This window comes from Palaemon carinicauda, chromosome 26, assembly GCF_036898095.1.
Source record: "Palaemon carinicauda isolate YSFRI2023 chromosome 26, ASM3689809v2, whole genome shotgun sequence".
NCBI lineage: Eukaryota > Metazoa > Arthropoda > Malacostraca > Decapoda > Palaemonidae > Palaemon > Palaemon carinicauda.
In genome coordinates this window covers 73,657,979-73,679,726 of record NC_090750.1, presented here as the reverse complement: position 1 = coordinate 73,679,726, position 21,748 = coordinate 73,657,979, and the positions used below count along the sequence as shown (strand labels likewise).

At 40.4% G+C, this 21,748-nt stretch overlaps 1 protein-coding gene across 1 annotated transcript in view; it reads right to left on the bottom strand.

Moving 5' to 3' along the window:
• The window catches only part of LOC137619585 (probable methyltransferase TARBP1), an 83,108-nt gene that overhangs the window by 18,482 nt on the left and 42,878 nt on the right, over positions 1-21,748 (bottom strand). The window contains exons 6-8 of the mRNA XM_068349750.1: positions 18,310-18,462; positions 16,257-16,412; positions 13,138-13,326 (exon numbers count right to left, since the gene is read on the bottom strand). Of these exons, the coding sequence (XP_068205851.1) occupies positions 13,138-13,326; positions 16,257-16,412; positions 18,310-18,462 (498 nt within the window). The remainder of the gene's footprint in view (positions 1-13,137; positions 13,327-16,256; positions 16,413-18,309; positions 18,463-21,748) is intronic.

Here is a 21,748-nt window from a genome sequence, read left to right as displayed (position 1 = left end):
ACGACTTGACGAAGCTCTTAGAAGCCAGTCGTCCAAATAGAGGGAGGCTCTGATGTCTGCTAAATGCAGGAATTTGGCAATATTCCTCATCAGTTTCGTAAAAACAAGAGGCGCCGTGCTTAGGCCAAAGCACAGGGCTTGAAATTGGTATACAACCTTCCCGTAAACGAACCTTAGAAAAGGTTGGGAATCTGGGTGGATGGGGACGTGAAAGTAAGCGTCCTTGAGGTCTAAAGAGACCATCCAGTCTTCCTTCCTGACCGATGCTAGAACCGACTTTGTCGTCTCCATGGCGAACGTCTGCTTTGTGACAGACATTCAGAGCACTGACGTCTAGCACCGGTCTCCACCCTCCTGTCTTCTTCACGACTAAGAAGAGACGGTTGTAGAAGCCCGGGGATTGATGGTCCCGGACTTTGACTACCGCTCCCTTTTGTAGTAAGAGAGACACCTCTTGCTGCAAAGCTAGTCTCTTGTCCTCCTCTCTGTACCTGGGAGAGAGGTCGATGGGAGTTGTTGCTAGAGGGGGCTTGCGCAAGAATGGAATCTTGTACCCCTCTCTGAGTAACTTCACAGATTGTGCGTCTGCGCCCCTGTTCTCCCAGGCCTGCCAGTAGTTCTTGAGCCTGGCTCCCACTGCTGTCTGAAGAAGGTGGCAGTCAGACTCTGCCTCTAAAGGACTTGGAACCTTTCTTCTTGCTCCCACGTTGACCTTCGGCACGAGCACCTCCTCTGCTGGAGGCTCTGCCACGAAAGGGCGGAATGAACCTTGACGCTGGAGTATCCATCCTGGGTCTAGACACGGAGGGCAAAGGGGTGGCTTTGCGTGCGGATGACGCAACCAGGTCATGTGTGTCTTTTTGAATCAAGGAGGCAGCAATCTCCTTGATCAACTCCTCAGGGAAGAGGCACTTCGAGAGAGGAGCAAACATAAGCTCCGATCTTTGACATGGGGTTACTCCAGCTGACAAGAAGGAGCAAAGGTGTTCCCGTTTCTTGAGGACCCCGGAAACGAAAGAAGCCGCAAGCTCACTAGAACCATCCCGTATGGCTTTCTCCATGCAGGACATTATGAGCATGGAAGTTTCCTTGTCAGAAGGGGAGGTCTTCCTGCTCAACGCTCCCAAACACCAGTCCAAAAAGTTAAAAACTTCGAACGCTCTGAATACTCCTTTCATCAGATGGTCTAAATCCGAAGGAGTCCAACAAATCTTGGAGCGTCTCATGGCCAGCCTGCGGGGAGAGTCTACAAGACTTGAGAAGTCGCCCTGGGCAGAGGCAGGAACTCCCAAGCCGAGAACTTCTCCCGTGGCATACCAGACGCTAGATCTGGAAGCAAGCTTGGCAGGGGGAAACATAAAAGCTGTCTTCCCAAGTTGCTTCTTGGACTGCAACCAATCTCCCAGCACTCTTAAAGCTCTCTTGGACGAGCGGGCGAGGACGAGCTTCGTAAAGGCAGGTGCGGAAGACTGCGTGCCTAAAGCGAACTCAGAGGGAGGAGAGCGTGGTGCTGCAGACACAAACTGATCAGGATATAAATCCTTGAACAGTGCAAGCACTTTCCTAAAGTCCAAGGAGGGAGGCGTGGTCTTGGGTTCGTCGATGTCCGTGTGCGGGTCGTCAAGATGTGCAGCGTCGTCATCATCAGAGAGTCCATCGTCTGAATGTTGAGGAGGAAGCGGCAAAGGAGTAGGAATCAGCTGGTCGGCTGAGTCCGGCAGCACGGGTGCATGCGTGACTGCACTGGACGCAACGTCATGGAACTGTTGGTCAGTCTGTGAGCTGGCAACAACCATAGCTGTGTGGGGACGCAAAGCTTCTACTCCTGACTGTCTAGTCTGCTGCGGGCGAGTAGCGGTAACCACAGTGGGTTGCGGAGGTTGACGCACAGCGTCAAAACAAAGCAACTTAACTCCACCCTCCTGTTGTTGTGGTAACTCGCGAACGTCAACGGAGGGTTCCGTGCGTCTGTGAACGTCAACGTGCGGCTGGCAGGGTACACTGCGCATGGGTGGTGGGACTCTCACAGCTGGAGTGCGGGAGAAGGTAGCCTCAGCGTCTACTGGACGCACAACCGTGGTTGGTTGTAGGCTAACGGGTGCAGCGTCAACCTTCTCCGCACGATACTCCTGCATAAAAGATGCTAACTGTGTCTGCATAGACTGTAGCAAAGACCACTTAGGGTCTACAGCAGCAGGTGCGGCAACAGACGGTGTTACTGCCTGTTGCGGTACCACTTTGCCTCTCTTAGGAGGTGTGCAGTCATCGGAAGACTGCAGCGAGTCCGAACTGACCCAGTGGCTACACCTGGGCCGTTGGACTTGCGCGGAAGGGACCTTGCGTTTGAGAGGCCGTGAGACCTTGGTCCATCGTTTCTGGCGTGAAACCTCTTCCGCAGACGAGGAATGAACGGGCTCTCTCGTCTTCTTGTGGGTGGGGCGATCTTGGCAAGATACGTCCGAAACCACGGAGGGAACGTCTGTCCGCTGATTAAAGCCTGTCGAACCCTTTGGTCGTACGACATTGCTTCTCCCCTGGGCTTGGGAGCTTGCAAGAGGTCCCGGACTGGGAGGACGACAGGCACGAACAGACGCACCCTCATGCGCAACACTAACACTTTTCACAGCACTACCACTCACTTCACTTCCCACTGCACTCTTACCCTTCAACTCCCTGACGTCTGCCATGAGTTGGTTGCGGTCACTCGCCAATGACTCGACTCTCTCACCCAGAGCCTGGATGGCACGCATCATATCTGCCATCGAAGGTTGTTGAGTGCTAGAAGGGGGATCAGGAGTAACCACTACAGGGGAAGGAATAGGTTGTGGGGCATGGGGAGAGGAAAAATCAACTGAGCGAGATGAACTCCTCCTGACTCTATCTCTCTCTAGCCTACGTGAATATTTAGGGAATTCGAGAAAATCGAATTCCGAAAGCCCAACGCATTCCTCACACCGATCTTCCCATTGACAGGATTTACCCTGACAATTGGAACAAATGGTGTGAGGATCGATAGAGGCCTTCGGAAGACGCCTTGAACAGTCCCTAGCACTACACTTCCTGTATTTAGGGACTTGAGAAGGGTCAGCCATCTTGAATTAGTCAAAGGGGAAATTCAAAATCTATCCAAGTCGTCAACAAATAATCCAAAATTCAATCAAAGAATGCAAGGAAGTATTGAAGATAACCTCTGCAAAGCGAAAGCTAAAAACTAGAAAAGAGTACTTCACCAAAATCTGTGAAAATCAATCCAGTAAGCAACAGCGTATTTAGTAGGTCTTGCCAGTGGCACGACAGAGAGAAAATTGGTTCTGTGTTTACATGGAGTACTTGAGTACCTGCTCGACAGATGGCGCTGTTGATGTACACCCCCACCTGTATAGCGATCGCTGGCGTATTTTGTCCTTAGGTTTTTCTGTCGGGCAGCAGAGCTGACAGCTTATATGATCACCGGCTAAGTTTAATATTGAAAAATAAAAATTTTTTAAATTCTGTTTATTTCTGTGAACCTCCCCTTATGTTCATATTGATGACTCCCACACTAATGGACGCATGATGCCAGTGAAGGAAAGAATTAAGTCATTTACACATTGAAATACCTGTAGCATAAAACAATTAAAATTATAGACTCATCTGGTCTAGATTATTTGTAACAAACCACCTCAAAATACTGTACAGTGATGTGTTGTTTTGGTTATCAGTGATTGTAATGGATGTCTTCTACTCGGTTTGCACAGACTGTGCAAGGTGACAAAATTAAAAGTACCAAACATAAAAGAAACTAGCTTTTAGTTTTAAGGTAAATCCAAAAAAGACAAGATAAGTTTATTTCAGGGATGATGATGATAATGCCATTCAAGCCATTAAAGAGTCTAGTTTTGATAGTGATGAGCCTCAAAAGTTCTTTTAACTTTTAGCTTCTTTTGTGGAGTCTCAGTCTGTGTGTTTTTAGGCTAGGCAGAAGTATAGATTAACTTGCCTGGTTTCAGACCCTTCCCAACTCCTTAATTTTTGTCTCAAGGTCCTAGTCCACCACTCAGTTCTGGTTCTGGTTCTGATGTTATGCAGTACATAGCAGACAAGATACTCTCTTAGAGCCCTGAATTCTATTTGTTCCTACACGAACACAAACCTTCGTCCTTTACTAGGAGTAGGATTTCAGCTTGGCTAGAAACCATAATCCAATTAGAAGACTCAGGTTTGTATAGTTAGGAAAAATACAGAGTACTTCTAACCCTTTTACCCCCGGGGTATTTGGAAATTTTCAACCCTTAACCCCCCAAGGGGTTATTTTTTTCCCAGCACATTTTGCAGTATATTTTTTTTTAAATTGCTCTAACAGCCTTAATTTTTGTCATAGAGAGGTCAGGTTGGTCTCATTCTCTTGGAAAATGCCTGAATTTTCTCAAAAAATATGAAAAACAAATTTTTATAGCATTTTTTTGCAAGGACGTACCGGTATGTCCATGGGGGTAAAGGGATGGCTTTTGTGAAACGTACCAGTACGTCCTTTGGGGGTAAAAGGGTTAAACAATTTCTATATTTACTAAATTCATTCTGTAGTTAGCAAACCCTCAATTTTCCAAAATCTAGTCTGCTGAATGTGACCTCTAAATCTTGAAGCAGAGGGCCGAGCTGGTTGTCTGATCCTAATATCCCTTTGTTCGTTGAAGTAAATGCTCATAACTACCCCTTTCATATATGAATGGCAAGGCATATTGCACGATTCCCTTGTCTGGCCGGACAACGAATAAACTGAATGGATAACACTTGTTTTGGATAACTATAACTTTCGGGTTGTTATTATTTCTATGAGTTCCCCTTATGTTCCTATTACACTGTACCCGAAGCTGACTTAACAGCGACCTTACCAAGAAAAAGGTAAAATTTCCCATTCTTCCCCTCCAGATGACATCTGGGGACTAATGGAAACTAATGCTCTAAGTCTAATTGGTCTCTAACATCACTCAAACAGGCAATATTTATTCCATATAAGCAGTTTCAGGAGTTTTCCAAAGATTTTGGGAACCATAACTGATTTTAGATGTAAAACTGACCTTTGATCTTTAATACAAATATATCGGGTGACAGGTGGGCCCCACCCACCAGAGAGTACAGACATAATTCTCAGCATTCTTAACTGCCTGTTTTAATCTTTTGATTTTTCTTTCAGACTGAAGGAATGGTCTTTCAGACGGTTGTGTTCAAGGGATATTAATGGAATAAGCCAGTAATCCCTCGCCATATCGCAGTTCACTTATCATTCCCTCAGTACATTGCGGATTCATCTTTATATCGTGAGTTTCTGAGGGCAGACAGGTTTTATATTTTTCTTATTTTAATTATTGTTTATCATAAATAGTAATTTTGGAGCCTAAATATTAATACTGTAATGTAAATTACAGTAATATTGGATATATCTGTGTAACACTTGCAATCTTGCATATTGTGAGAGCACCTTGTGTATCACGCGAGTTATTTTTTCAGACAAAATTTCAATAAACTAACCTCTTTTTCTCCACCTCTTTATCCCAACTTCTAGTTCAATAAGTTAAAAATGCAAAAGATAATAATAAAAAATGTTATTTTGGTAATAAAATAAATTTTTGAATATACTTACCCGGTGATTATAATAGCTGCAACTCTGTTGCTCGACAAAAAAACTCTACGGAAAAATTCGCCAGCGATCGCTACACAGGTAGGGGGTGTACTCAACAGCGCCATCTGTCGTTCAGATACCCAGTACTCATTGTAAACAAAGAACTCAATTTTCTCCTCGGTCCACTGTGTCTCTATTGGGGAGGAAGGGAGGGTCCTTTAATTTATAATCACCGGGTAAGTATATTCAAAAATTTATTTTATTATCAAAATAACAGTTTTCAATATTTAACTTAGCCGGTGATTATAATAGCTGATTCACACCCAGGGGGGTGGGTAGAGACCAGCAAAATATGTTTACATCATATGAGCTAAGAATTTTTATTTCATTTTAGAAGTTATCAAAATAACTAAACAAAATAAATAGGTACCTGGTAAGGAAGTCGACTTGAACAATTACTCTGCCTTTTTAAGTACGTCTTCCTTACGGAGCCTCGCGATCCTCTTAGGATGCTGAGCGACCCCTAGGATCTGAAGTATCAAGGGTTGCAACCCATACAACAGGACCTCATCAAAACCTCTAATCTAGGCGCTTCTCAAGAAATGACTTTGACCACCCGCCAAATCAACTAGGATGCGAAAGGCTTCTTAGCCTTCCGGACAACCCAAAAACAACAATAAAAACATTTCAAGAGAAAGATTAAAAAGGTTATGGAATTAGGGAATTGTAGTGGTTGAGCCCTCACCCACTACTGCACTCGCTGCTACGAATGGTCCCAGAGTGTAGCAGTTCTCGTAAAGAGACTGGACATCCTTAAGATAAAAAGACGCGAACACTGACTTGCTTCTCCAATAGGTTGCGTCGATTATACTTCGCAGAGATCTATTTTGTTTAAAGGCCACGGAAGTTGCGACAGCTCTAACTTCGTGTGTCCTTACCTTCAGCAAAGCTTGGTCTTCCTCATTCAGATGGGAATGAGCTTCTCGTATTAACAGTCTGATAAAATAGGATAAAGCATTCTTTGACATAGGCAAAGATGGTTTCTTAACTGAACACCATAAAGCTTCAGACGGGCCTCGTAAAGGTTTAGTTCGTTTTAAATAGAACTTAAGAGCTCTTACATGGCATAAGACTCTTTCTAGTTCATTTCCAACCATACGATAAGCTTGGAATATCGAACGATTTTGGCCAAGGTCGAGAAGGCAGCTCGTTTTTGGCTAGAAAACCAAGTTGTAGAGAACATGTAGCCGTTTCAGATGAGAATCCGATGTTCTTGCTGAAGGCATGAATCTCACTGACTCTTTTAGCTGTGGCTAAGCATACCAGGAAAAGAGTCTTTAAGGTGAGATCTTTCAGGGAGGCTGATTGTAGCGGCTCGAACCTGTCTGACATAAGGAATCTTAGTACCACGTCTAAATTCCAACCAGGTGTAACCAAACGACGCTCCTTCGTGGTCTCAAAAGACTTAAGGAGGTCCTGTAGATCTTTATTGTTGGAAAGATCTAAGCCTCTGTGACGGAAGACTGATGCCAACATGCTTCTGTAACCCTTGATAGTGGGAGCTGAAAGAGATCGTTCTTTCCTCAGATATAAGAGGAAGTCAGCTATTTGAGTTACAGAGGTACTGGTCGAGGATACGAATACTGACTTGCACCAGTTTCGGATGATTTCCCACTTCGATTGGTAGACTCTAAGGGTGGATGTTCTCCTTGCTCTAGCAATCGCTCTGGCTGCCTCCTTCGAAAAGCCTCTAGCTCTCGAGAGTCTTTCGATAGTCTGAAGGCAGTCAGACGAAGAGCGTGGAGGCCTTGGTGTACCTTCTTTACGTGTGGCTGACGTAGAAGGTCCACCCTTAGGGGAAGTGTTCTGGGAACGTCTACTAGCCATCGAAGTACCTCGGTGAACCATTCTCTCGCGGGCCAGAGGGGAGCAACTAGCGTCAACCTTGTCCCTTCGTGAGAGGCGAACTTCTGCAGTACCTTGTTGACAATCTTGAACGGAGGGAATGCATATAGATGTAGATGTGACCAACCTAGGAGAAAGGCATCTATATGAACTGCTGCTGGGTCCGGGATTGGTGAGCAAAATATTGGGAGCCTCTTGGTCATCGAGGTTGCGAAGAGATCTATGGTTGGCTGGCCCCAGGTGGCCCAAAGTCTCTTGCATACATCCTTGTGGAGGGTCCATTCTGTTGGAATTATTTGTCCCTTCCGACTGAGACAATCTGCCATGACATTCAAGTTGCCTTGGATGAACCTCGTTACTAGTGATATGTTTAGACCTTTTGACCAGGTGAGGAGGTCCCTTGTGATCTCGTACAACGTCAGAGAGTAGGTCCCTCCTTGCTTGGAGATGTACGCCAAAGCCGTGGTGTTGTCCGAGTTCACCTCCACCAATTTGCCTTGAAGGAGAGACCTGAAGCTTTTCCAGGCCAGACGTACTGCCAGTAGCTCCTTGCAGTTGAAATGCATTGTCCTTTGACTCGAGTTCCATATTCCCGAGCATTCCCGACCGTCTAATGTCGCACCCCAGCCTACGTCCGATGCGTCCGAGAAGAGAACGTGGTTGGGAGTCTGAACAGCCAGGGGAAGACCCTCTCTTAGGTTGATATTGTCCTTTCACCAAGTCAGACAAGACTTTATCTTTTCGGAAACCGGGATCGAGACCGCTTCTAGCGTCTTGTCCTTTTTCCAGTGAAAAGCTAGATGGTATTGAAGAGGACGGAGGTGTAGTCTTCCTAGTAACACAAATTGTTCCACGGATGACAGCGTCCCTACCAGACTCATCCACAGCCTGACTGAGCAGCGTTCCTTCTTCAGCATCTTCTGGATGGATAGCAGGGCTGGGGGCTGATCGTCTTGTTGTTCAGCAACGTCCTCATCAGAGGGTTCCTCATCCGAAACTGATGAGGAAACGGCAACGGAGTGGGCAACGTCTGGCTCGCTGAATCCGGTCGCACTGGTGGATGCGTGACGGAGCCGGACGCAATATCATGGAACTGCTGCACAGTCTGTGAACTGTCAACAACCATGGGTGCGCGAGGAAGCACAGCGTCAACCCGAGACTGTCTAGACCGTCTGGGTTGTGCAGTCAACACCCTACCGGGTTGCTGAGGTTGACGCACTGCGTCAAAACAAGTCACCTCTGCTGGTTGTTGAACGTCCTGAACGTCAACAACCACCTCCGAGCGTCGCTTAACGTCAACGTGCGGCTGGCAACCCACACTGGGTCGCATCGGTGGAGGGACCACCTCAACTGGCAGACGCGAGTAGGTTACCTCAACGTCAACAGGGCGCACAACCGACCGGTTGGAAGGTTGTTGGCCAGAAGGTTCGGTAGCAACCTTCTCCGCATTTAAGTCCTCTATCAAGGACGCAAGCTTGGACTGCATGTCTTGCAGCAAAGCCCATTTAGGGTCTACGGGAGCAGGTGTGGCAACAGACGGGGTTAGCGACTGAGGCGGAACCGTTTACCATCCCTGAAAGCCTTGTTATGCGTGACATAATAGTACAGCAAAACTTCAAAGGCTCGACAACAGCTGTGAAGTTGACCTGTAAACAACTTGGAGCGTCTCCTGGCTAGGCGCCAGGGAGAGTCTACCAGAATTGAGAAGTCTATCTGGGCAGAGGCATGAACTCCCAAGCCGAGAACTTCTCTCGTGTCATATCAGACTCTCGCTCTATAAACCAGTTTAAAAGAAGGGAAAGCAAAGGCTGTATCCCCCAAACTCCTCCTGGTGAAAAACCAGTCGCCTAGCCAACGTAACGCTCTCTAGGAGAGCGAGAGAGCACTAGCTTAAAAACAACGGCTTCGAAGTAGCTAGGCCTAGTGTAAGCTCTGACGTTTAGGCGAACGAGGAGCAGCAGTTACAAAAAGATCCGGACGAAGATCCTTAAAAAAAATCATCATGATTTAATTAAAGTCCATAGGAGGCTAAGCAGCTTTAGGCTCCTCTCCATCTGACAGAGTCCTCAAGGGAATATCAGTAGGAGGGAGAACAGCAACTTCCTCATCTACAGGAACCTTGTCCGATAAAAGCTGAGTCTCTCACTGGTGCATTAGTAGCGGACCAGAACGCAACGTCATGTAACTGCTTGACAGTCTGTGAACTGTCAACAACTGAACTGTCAACCACAACAGGTGCGTGAGGACGCACAGCGTCCACTCGAGACTGCTTTGACTGCCTAGACTGAGCAGTCAAAACAACTCTAGAATGCGGAGGTTGACGCACAGCGTCAAAACAAGTCAACTCCGATTGTTAGTGAACGTCTTGAACGTCAACAGGAGCATCAGCCAGTGGCCTAACGTCCAAATGCGGCTGAAAAACCACACGAGACCGCATCGAGTGTGGTTCTAAACAACCTGACTGACGTGACTAAGCTACGCCAACGTCAACAGTAAGCACAAAGGAACGTTAGGTTGGCTGAAAGCCAGGATATCGATGAGATAAACGGCTAGACTCAACGGACTAATCGGCAGAATAGTCTTCCATAAGGGAGGCAAGCATATACTGCATGTTTTGCCATACAACCCATTAAGGATCAACGGAAATGGTTGTGGTAATAGACGAGGGTAACGTCTGTGACCGCAACACTTTGCCTACAAAAAAAAAGACTCTCGGAGTCTGTGTTACGCTTTTGTTAGGCGGCGAGCAGTTATCCGATGACTGCATAGGGTCAGAGCTGTCCTAATGGTTGTAACCAGGACGCTGGACCTGTCCTGAAAGGACTGACTTTCGCTTAAGGGCTTCGAAACCTTGTGACAGGTTTCTTATGCGAAAAGCCTACGGATGGCGAGGAGAAACAACATCTCTCTCGTCTTATGGTAGGGGAGATCTTGGTAAGATACACCCGATACCATAGAGGGAAAACGTCTGTTCGTTGGTCAAGGCCTCTCGAACCCATAAGTCGTTTGACATTACTTCTCCCCTGGGCTTGGGAGCATGTAAGAGGTCCCGGACTAGGTGAACGACAGGCACCAACAGACGAACCCTCGGACGCAACACTGTAACACTTTGCGCCTCGGACGCAACACTGTAACACTTTGCGCATATCACTTTATCACTTCGATTTTCTGTTTTGCACTTATTTCTACCTGAAACACGCAATTCTACCCTTCATTAAAAGGTAGTAATTGCGAAATCAGTCGTATAATGCAAGCTCATAATACCAGCAAAAAACAGAAAACATATTTTAAGATAAAAAAAAAAAAAAATCAGTGGCTGGGAAAGAGATTAAACACTAGTTCATATAACTACGTTTTCAATCTCTCACCGCACATAGCCTGGGGACGAGAATAAAAACCTAAAAACGTTTTATCCTTCCTCCCCGTACAGCGACTAGGGACGTGAGTAACACGAGAACAACGTTACCCGCTTGAACGGAACGTTTCTCTCCTCTCTCTCCCTCCGTCTCTATCTCTCTCTCTCTTTCTCTCTTGATTTCGCACCTAAGAGAAGAGCCCAATTATATATCGTCAAAAAAAAACATGTTATTTGACTAAAGGAAAAAACTGAAAGGTTTTTCAAATAAAAAGTTCCTTTAAATTAGAATTTAAAACATTTAAGCTAAGAAAGAATGAACAAAACGTCAGAATCGATTTACTCTTACTGCAAAGTGAAACCGTGATACACTCTCTCTCTATCGTAACGATAGAGCGCATGTTGAACAACCTGAACGTCAACAACTGCGTAGCATAAAAAACTAAACGTTAGTTCATCTTTGAAAACAGTACGAAGACTATCAAAGAAATTCTTTCATAAAATATTACATTTAAAAAGTTTTAAATCCTTAGCTCTTTAAAAGCTAAAGACGATATAAAGGGCTCAACATTGATTAACTTCGGTTTCCAAGTTAGGACCGCCTACTCTCAGGAAAGGTCTATATAAACAAAGCATTAAAATTTATTTTTATATGTTTATAAAAAATGGAAAGTTAATCGAAGAGGCCTAATAAAGGCGGAGAGATATAAAATATATAGAGGAAAATCTATAACGTGATAAGATAATTACTAAAAGCCTAAACACACTTCCGTCTAAGGGAAGGGTCGGCCATTTAAAAGTGAAAGAAAGTCCATACTCTCTTTGTCACCATAATTAAATCTATCCAAAACGAGTTCAAGATTTAAGATGAAGATAAAACACCTGCATAGCGAAAGCTCAAAACTAGAATAGTGTACTTCACCAAATAGTTGTGAAAACAAATCCAGTTAGCAACAGCGAATTAGTAGGTCTTGCCGGTAGCACGACAGAGAGAAAATTGAGTTCTTTGTTTACAATGAGTACTGGGTATCTGAACGACAGATGGCGCTGTTGAGTACACCCCCTACCTGTGTAGCGATCGCTGGCTAATTTTTCCGTAGAGTTTTTCTGTCGAGCAACAGAGTTGCAGCTATTATAATCACCGGCTAAGTTAAATATTGAAAAATAATTTGTATCACGTAGCTTCTAGACATGTTAGTCTAACATCAACTTTGTATTAGCAAGATCCATGTGTAAAACACACTGGCATTTAGTTCCGGGTAAAATCGAGAAAAATTAGGCTAGTTAATCATAGAGGGGATTAAGAGAGGAATGCCCTGTCAGCCCTTAATTAAGCCTTACCTGTTAAGAAAACTCAGTCATTAAAGTTTCTTTTTCTGGTTTAGATAATAATGAGCTTCACAACATGATATTGGTCCTTCGTTTAGTTTGTAAAAGCCTGAACTTAGTCCAGCAGTTATTTGGCCTAAAAGAATTCTAACCCAGGCCCAATTTTGAACCTTCAAATTTCAACTAGATGCTCTAATGCACCACTCATTATGTGTTCTAATGGTATACCCTTACTTATCTACTCGTACATTCCAATCAGCAAAGACTAACAGAGCATTTGGTATGTTAGAATTATGAGGTAGAAGTCTGAGTTAGTTACCTTATCCTAACATTCCTCCGGTTTGCTGAATTAGGAGCTAGTAGGAACCACTTATTTCTTATCTTACGGTGTGGCATATCATGTGGCCCCAATTTATGATGGGTTGCATTGGAATGGCAGGGTGCTTTGTTCATTTATAGGTTCAGCCGCCACTAGCTCATCACAATCTTTTCCCTATTGATGTAAATTTAGGTCCTGGTACAGTATCTAGAACTAAAAAAAAAATAATAATAGGAGTAAACGACTTGCTAAGCAAGTATGATGCCCAGACTGAAAGATAAAGGACAGCAAGGGCTATCAGAGCAAAAGGTTACTGTATTGCCATTAGCTTCTAGATTGTTTCAATACTAGGCTTGAGACCTAAGCATATTGAAGGGAGGAAAATTAGGAATTTTTTAGTTTTAAAGGGGTGAACATTGATATAAAAAAAGCTTCCAGAAAAAGCAAAATGAACATCAGGGAGGTTGATAAAAATAATTTTAATTCCATTTCTCAATCATCTACTACTCACTCTAGACAGTTATCAGCTTTACACAAACACAATAATATTAATATTAACAATGATGATGATAGTAAAATTAAGTCACAATAATATCATTAAAAATCACATAATATAATACAGTACTGTACCTGTAGTGTATAATGTTGAAGAGGATGGAACACTTTAAAATAGAAGTCATTTAACATGTTCATTGTGTTGCGAACTGCATTTCCTTGCTCTGCTACAAACTGAAGGCATTGTTGGACGGATCTGAACTGATCTGATATTTCAGTAATTCTTTTGTTCTCACAGTATTGCCAAATCTTCCTCAATGATACCTACAATGGAAGATAACAACTGTGAGGAATAGTCTAATGTTACTTACAAACCAGTGTTAAAACAACCTCTACAACAATTTAAACTCTATATATGTATATAGGGGAAGCATTTTTTTGGATAAGAGGGGAAGGGCTCACGACTGATATGTAAATAACCCAGAAATATGATGATAACAGTACAGGTATACCTCGGTTTACGTCATTTCGAGTTAAGTCAGTTTTGAATTCATATCGGTTGTCAAAAATAATACATGGATAAATAAATATCAAGTTTTGAGTAATTTTGTTTGACTTTCTGTCCATCCAGCACGAGCACTGAAGTCATAATATCACTGGAATAGCATTAAAAGCACATAAAACATGTTACTTTGCAATAAATAAAAATTGAAGTATATAAAATCATATTAAAATATTTACATTTACAGTAAACGTTCACATAACATAAATCCTAGCGAATGAACTATGAAAATATCGGTGACTGTGTTTTTATATTAGTTTGTGGTCTGTAAGAGCTAAACAGTTGCATTTTCTGTGGTAGTTCAAATAGCTACCATTTTGAATAAAAGTATATATCATATGAAAATACATTTTGTATACTTTTTTTCATTCAACAATCAACAATAACTTTTTTATTTTTGGTTGCGATTAGCCAATCTCAAGACTATAAAAAATATGCACACATAAGAATAACAAAGACTATCGTCTATATAAGTTCTTAATTCATTCAATATAAATTCCTAATGAAAAGTACATCAGCACCAATTTGTTATAGAATATCTTAGTTTTCATACATTTTGTTGATAGCTATTATCATTAGTTATCATATGATTACTGTATGTTTCTCTCTCTCTCTCTCTTTCTCTGAGGTGCCTTACAATAATATACACATGGAGAAAACTTAACAGAAATCTTTGTCTTCTTAAAAAGTGTCAGCTAAATAATGCACACAAAATAAACTTTTACTTTGCTTTAATCTATGTTCGATTGTAGGCTGGGCTTAAAACACGTCATTCAATTTCGTCAGCTGATCTGTAGCTTTAGCTGACATAAGATAATCCTGGTTTTCAATGTTATCTAAACTTTATTTAATAATTTCTGTACTTTTCTATCATCAATTTAAGATGTATTTTAACAATAGCAATTAATGTTTTTTATTATCTTGGTTTTGTTGTTAGCTGTTTTCTAGGTCACGAAGGTATCGCGATTATGCTCACATATCAACAGTATTGTTGATAGAATTTCGCTCATCACGTAATCAGTTCAACGATCTCTCGATCAGTTTCTCATCAAAATGCATATCGAATAACAACAGCCACAATAAGCTGTTGACGCTAACCATCCACAGCCATCTACATACGCGATGTGAACAAACATATTGAATGTAAATATTGGTAAATTTAACAACTAAGTTTATTTTATACTATCGCAAAATAATTTAAATAACTTAATTTGTTATTTAACCTAACAAAATAATTTTATTTTACACTATCTTAGAGCAAACCACATTCCCAAATAAAGAGCCTGCAATGTACTATAAACATGATAAATTGTAAACATCTACATTTACAAGTATGTGAGTACATTTATTTATAAATTTAGATTACTTTTTTGTGTACTACATTATAAGCTAAATTTATTTGTTTTTAAGATTAAAATAGATTCTTATTAACCATAAACTGGATTATTTCAATTGCTTTTATAAATGAAATACAGAACTGGGAATGGTTATTTGTGGCTTAGCCTAGTGACAAGTAAATTTGATTATAGTCACCTCTTCTGGAACCAATTATCGGTGTGGGGTGAGGTATACCTTTATATACCTATGATCCCCTAAGTAAATAACCCTGAAATATGATGATTACAGTATATACTTATAATCACCAGGAGTGACAAAAAATTACCGCTAAAAGCCCTTACTTATACATATTAAAGTCTATTCACAATCAATCTCCACAACCAAAAAAAATTGAAGAACAATTTTTCAAAATATAAAATTTTCGGAGAAAATTGCTTAAATTTTTTTTAATCTTGACTGATTGTTTTCCTACAAACATGAAAAGATAGAGCGTTTTATAGCCTACATTCTGTAAATTCACTTTTAGCATGAACAAAAATCTTGCAAATGAAAAATAGTGACCTTAAAAGTACCGTATATACGATAGAATAAATCATAAAAATAATTGAAATGCTAATCAAATTTTCAGAGCACAACTTTTCGTGTATAAAATTATCTTTTAAATGGTTTTTAAATGAAAAATATCAGTCGAGACACAAAACAGTAGAGAGTTTGAAGTAACTCCAAAATAACATTATTCTTTTAATGGGGTCGAGTCGCACTCCTGGAATACTTTGTCTTCTCTAGTCGGAAAAAAGTGCATGTAAGCTTATAAATGTTCTAGAAAATGCAGGGAATACAAAGACATATTTTGCGTTAAAAATCATCTAATGACAATTTCTACGATTTACAGAGTGGACAAAGTATGACTGTATCACAAAGGTACGGTAATTCTATTCCTACTTGTAGATTAAGCAAGTAAAAAAGAGAACTCTTCTTACGCAAAGAAACTTCAATGCTATCTAATAAAGACATTCTAATATCAATGTAATTTTGCTTATTACTACTGCTAGTGAAATAAGGCAGGAAAAATCAAGACTTCAAATCAGATATACTGTAAATAAATACCAGTGCTGGTACACTGAAGTATACTGGAGGAGCTAAGAGATTACAAGTCTAATGTAAATAACTACCAGTACCAATAGTGCCAGTAGAGTATTCTAAAACCATGCAAGTATAGATAAAAAACTATATATCTAATGTTTAAAAATGCCAGTAAAGTTACTCATTCAATATGATACATTTTATAGAAGATAAGTAATTTCCTGATAAAATGCAATTCAACATCAACCATATTGTGCACTAACCCAAGTACCTGAGCATAAAGTCGAGTATTGAAGTGCTGAGCCATACACCAAGGTAGTACACATTCAATAGACTGTTTGAGTAAGTGTTTGTCTTCTGAAGTACAGGCAATGTGTGTTAATGATGCTAAAAAAGATCCAACACAACCAGCTCGCTTTTTTGTACCCTGAAAAAAATAAAATTTCTATCATAACTGAAAAAAACTACTGCTGAAATATAATAAAAGCTTCAATATTCTTTAATCGATTCAAACATTCTCTGAAAATTTGTCAACGTAAATGTGAGCAACTTCCAGGGCATGAAGTGAAAAGATTATAGTTGAGGATAAATCAGACCTTATTTTAATATATTAAATCTTGATATTCCTTTACAAATACCCTTCCAATCTTTAAACTTTATGAGGGATACCGTCCTTAATGTTGTAGGGAATCACGATGAGAACATTAGTCCTTCTAAAGCTTGAAGTTATATTTAGTATATTTCTAAGAAAATATCAAGATATATATGAAAAAAGGGTCTTGTATATCTTTATCTTTAAAGAATGTAATTGTTCTTCTTGGTATGCAAAAACTTAATTTAGATAATGAAATCTTTCATTTTCATACTCACCTGATGTTCATATTATTTTGTCCCCGAAGCTGACTCAATATCGGTGTTACCCAAAAAACTAAAAAAAAATTTTCTTCTCCTCAAGAGGCAACACCTCTTGCCTACCAAGGTGACATGGGGTGGTTAAAGTCAATCTAATTCAGTCTTGACAACAAAACTTATACAATATCCTATTCTCTTTACCTAAAAAGTCAGTGAGGAGGGAGAGCTTGTATATGAACATCAGGTGAGTATACAAATAATCAATCTTATTATCAAAATTAAAATTATTTATAAGAACCTCCCCTGATGTCCATATTGGGAATTCACACACTCTGAAGAAGATGGCTCATGATGGAAAGATGGGAAATTTATTCATAAAAAATACTCATTTATACACCAAACTTGGCACCTAAAGTAGTTCCTTGGTAACAAACAATTACAATTAAGGTTATTCTAAATATCTCTCCGACTAACTAAATTCATCCATGAGTAAAACTACAAGAAAACCAACTTTTATAAAACATCTCTCAAGGTAATTCATCCAAACCCATCCGTGCTACATCTGACCAAATGAATATACACCGTATCCTCAGGTGGGGACGAGCAGGCATACCTGCTTGATTTTTTAGACGTTGCGCATTAACACATGGATCTGTGAGAACAGCGGTCTCGTCCCAGAAATTTATTCCCACTTCAAGGAATTAGGACAAGTATCACAAAGTTAAAGACAAGTTTGTCTTTTATTAGGTTGATTTACACTCATATTGAAATGAGATATGTGAAAAGCTTCAGGCCAGTTGGAGAGCATTGAGAACATGTCCGCAGCTCAACGACCTGAATCTGGACCAGCAGTGGATACTGGGTGCCAGCTGGCAGAACCTCAATGATTCTTCCATGGCAGTTACCAGCTGTCACCAGAATCTACCCCTACTAAATGACAAAGGTTTCTACTCGTAAAGGAACAATTAACGACTTACAAACATTTCGACTCACAAACAGCTTTACGGAATCTATTGTATTCATAAATTGGGAACCTTCTGGACTTACAACAGGCTGTCATTTTTCTAAACACCAGATACTGTACCTATATTAATAAGCTTCTATATGAAGTCCAGTATTGTACTGCATAATACTTCACCTTTATTGTACGATGTAGAGACCAATTTAAGGTCGGGTAAAAAAGCATAACATGGGATTTTATTTTTGTATTTAATATGTAAAGATGAGGGAAAAAGTTGGAACTGACACAAAGAGGGCTACTACTGTACTGGCAATTTCAGTTCAATAGAACAATATTGTAACTATGAAAACAATTAATAAACACCAAAAATGCAGGATGACCATAAAAGAAATAAAAAATCTCCAAGTAATGTATTGCAAAACTGGATGGTAAATCCATAAAAATTTCATAAACTCATTTTTTCTGGCTATTGAAATAAAAGCACTCTTACAACTGAACATAAAAAACTCACCTGTTGTAAGTGATTGTTAAAATTACCAAAAAACTCTGGAAAATAGATAATAATCAGGGATACTCCCCACTCCTGCATGTATCTAATGCTAGGTTGTTGGTTCTCTTTAATTAGTCCTTCACACAACCATTCTAATGCATCACAAGATTCAACCTGAGAAAGACAAACATCATTACATGACACGCATGGTCAAAGCTAAGTATTCCATATTATAAAAAATACTATATTTCAGAATAATCAAATAGCACTACAGTATATCTATAGTCCATTTCTTTTAGCGAGTCATATTTACACCGACTCGCAGCGGTGCCCTTTTAGCTCAGAAAAGATTCCTGATCGCTGATTGGTTGGACAAGATAATTCTAACCAATCAGAGACCAGGAAACTTTTCCGAGCTAAAAGGGCACCGTTGGGAGTCGGTGCAAATATGACTCGCTAAAAGAAATGGACTATAGTATAGAATCACATGGCATGAGACATATTCCCTACAAACTTCACAAGCTTTTTATCCTGAAATACTTTACCTACGTAAATTGCTTATCATCTAAACCACCTAAACTCTCAATAAATAAATGTCCTGATTCTTGGAGATTTTAGTGGGTTTCAAAATTTCCTTGAAATAATACAAATCCATTCTCGTTTAACGATCATTTTCTATAGGCGATTGTTGTAAATCTTTTCCCAATACAGTATAATTATTATTTTAGTCTCATCTTTAAGTATCATACCTGTATTTGATGCAAAATGGTGTGAATTTAAAAATAATATACTGTAACCTAGTTCAAGAAGATAATTTCTATACTTTTCATAAGTATTTATAAAAAACGGATAAGGGAGATTTACAAATTCGTTTTACAAGTTGAAAATAACAATACTTCTTCTTACAAAATATATATACAGTAGTAAAATTTCACTAATTATACCTGTTTTTATTTGTAAAAATGTGAAAAATTATTTCTATGAACCTCCCCTGATGTTCATATTGCGTCTTCTCTAGATGATCGGTTTATCAACGTTTACCCCTAAAATTTTACAAAAATTTTCCATTTCATTTCTTTTCAAAAGATACATACCTCAGTAAAGAAAACATGTAGTGGCTAATAGTAAGAAGCACTCTATCAGTTTCCCATTCTCCTCTTTACTCTGTCGAAGTGTTTCGTTAAGAATTGTATCTCCCCTTCCAGATTGTCATCCAGATTGTGTACTCCCCTTCCAGATTGTGCTAAGTGTTTATAACATTCTAATTTAATAACTACTTGATTGGTTAGCATTTCTGCACAGGGAAAGCACTGAGTTTTAAATAACCATTATGAGCAGTATGATATCTCATGGTTCCTCTCAGAAATTATGTTCCATGTTAGTGTTTAAGGAACAGAAGCAGAAGAGTATACACTGCACAGAATTAAAGGTTGTATATTGTAAGTAGAAAGACTACCGCTTACAACTCAAATGGCCGAGAAAGTAATTTTTACTACAAGGGGAATTACGAAAAATAGTTTTTACATGCTTACCAGCAAAGTTAGTGATGAACCTTTTGGGTTTTAACTTATTCAACTTCTTTTGTCATTCTCAGAGGCTTGTGAGCTATCTCTTGCAGGCAGTAAGTTTGATTTGCCTGTTCGGTTGCTTACACTAACCTAGCTTCCAAAGTTGGGTCTAGTCATCATACTGTAATTACATAGTGCTCCTTCAGTAAGGGTATTGAAAGTTCTCTGTGCATTATAAAGTAAAGTTCCTCTCATAGTCTCGAATTCTTAAATTACTTTAGTCCTTCTGCAAACCCTTGCATTTTTGCATACCTAGTCACTCTAAAAGACATCTATACTACAAGGCAGGACACAGAGTAGGTAGAGGGATTATCCTACGCTTCCTCTTGGTAAAGTAAGCTTTCTTGAGGAACATCATTTCAATTTGGGAGATGGCGTTTCATATTGTAGATGCTCCTAATTTTTATTGTTATTGGTAATGTATCACATCAGCTGGTCGATTACATCATGTGATCACTCAAGATGACAGTGCGGTTTCATTCGCTTACAAGCTCGGCCACTAGCTCATCACAGGTTTTCTTTAATGGGATAATTTCTAGCAATCATCATCTTATTACTCTTACAAGTCTAACTATAAAAAAAGACTTAAATATCATAGTGGGTTATTTTTATTTAGAGAAGAAATCACAAATTTTTAAAGTACAGTACACTAATTTGTATTTTTCTGAGTTATAAAAACCTGAGTCCCTTAGGTAAGAGACATGTTTTCAGTGTGAGCTGAACAGCCATTAAATTGTTTTAACTAGCAGTTAAGCGACAGGTGGGAGCAAGGGCAGAGCCTAGCACCCCATCTATCAAAATCTCTTCACTTATAACCTTTTTGCTCAGGACTGAGAGGGGTGATTGAGGAGCGAAGTTTAACATAAAATTTGTGATTTGTTCCTATGCCAAAGACAATCCATCATCCTTTAGGTAGGGAGACTCAGTGATTGATGGGTCGGTCATCCCCTAGAACTGAACTGGCTGGTTCTTTTTCGTCCATGGAAATGTCAATCTTCCTGGTCCCGTGCGGGAATAAAGAAGATGAATCCAACAACTTATCGAGCTATCATTGGGAAGAATAGGCTGATAGGGCCTGGCCTGTCCAAGAACATTGGTATGTAGTCAAAGAGGGGATCCCTTCCCTGAAGGGGATAGCAGTCCGGACTAATACACATGGCGTATGATGATCAATGGGTTAGTACATATTCCACCATCCTTCCCCTCATCAAATGAGGATGGGGGAGAACTTCTCTAGGTTCTAAAGGATAGAGCTTAGAAGCGTGGTTTATCGGCATCAAGTTGGATTCGAGTAACCTTTGTTCCTAATAGATGGGCAGGAAGAATAGAGGTGAAAAGCCAGTCATTCTACTTCCATTTATACATTATCATAGACAACATGCATACCTCTAGCCCGTAATGTATTTGGCCGACAACTCTACGGCGTGGAATGCCATCCCAATATGTATCCACTTTGTCAGTTTGCAGAGCTAGACACAACAACCCACGTGATACCTCCTCAATGTTCCTAGAATTCTTGCGGTGCTAGAAAGTAAGATACTTCTTCTGACCACACCCCTGAGATGACCAAGTTGTTTGGGTGTGGTCCCCTCCCATCTTTTGATACATCTGAGCAGATTTGCATGTCAGAAGGCGGAGAGTTGAGTTGGATTCCCCTTGTTCAGCCAACAGGTAAGATCGACCTAAGCATACCATCCTGCTGGTCTAAGGAAGGATGGGAGATCCATGGAGACTGACCAGTGATTCTTCAAACTGTACTTAAGAGATTTCTGGCAAAATTGCCCTCTTCTCTAGCGAGGAAAGTTGGCCAAGAAGATTCTGCCAGAGCTGAGCTGGTAGTTCTGTTTTGACAGAATAGATGCACTACCCCCTTGGGATTGCTGATGCAATTG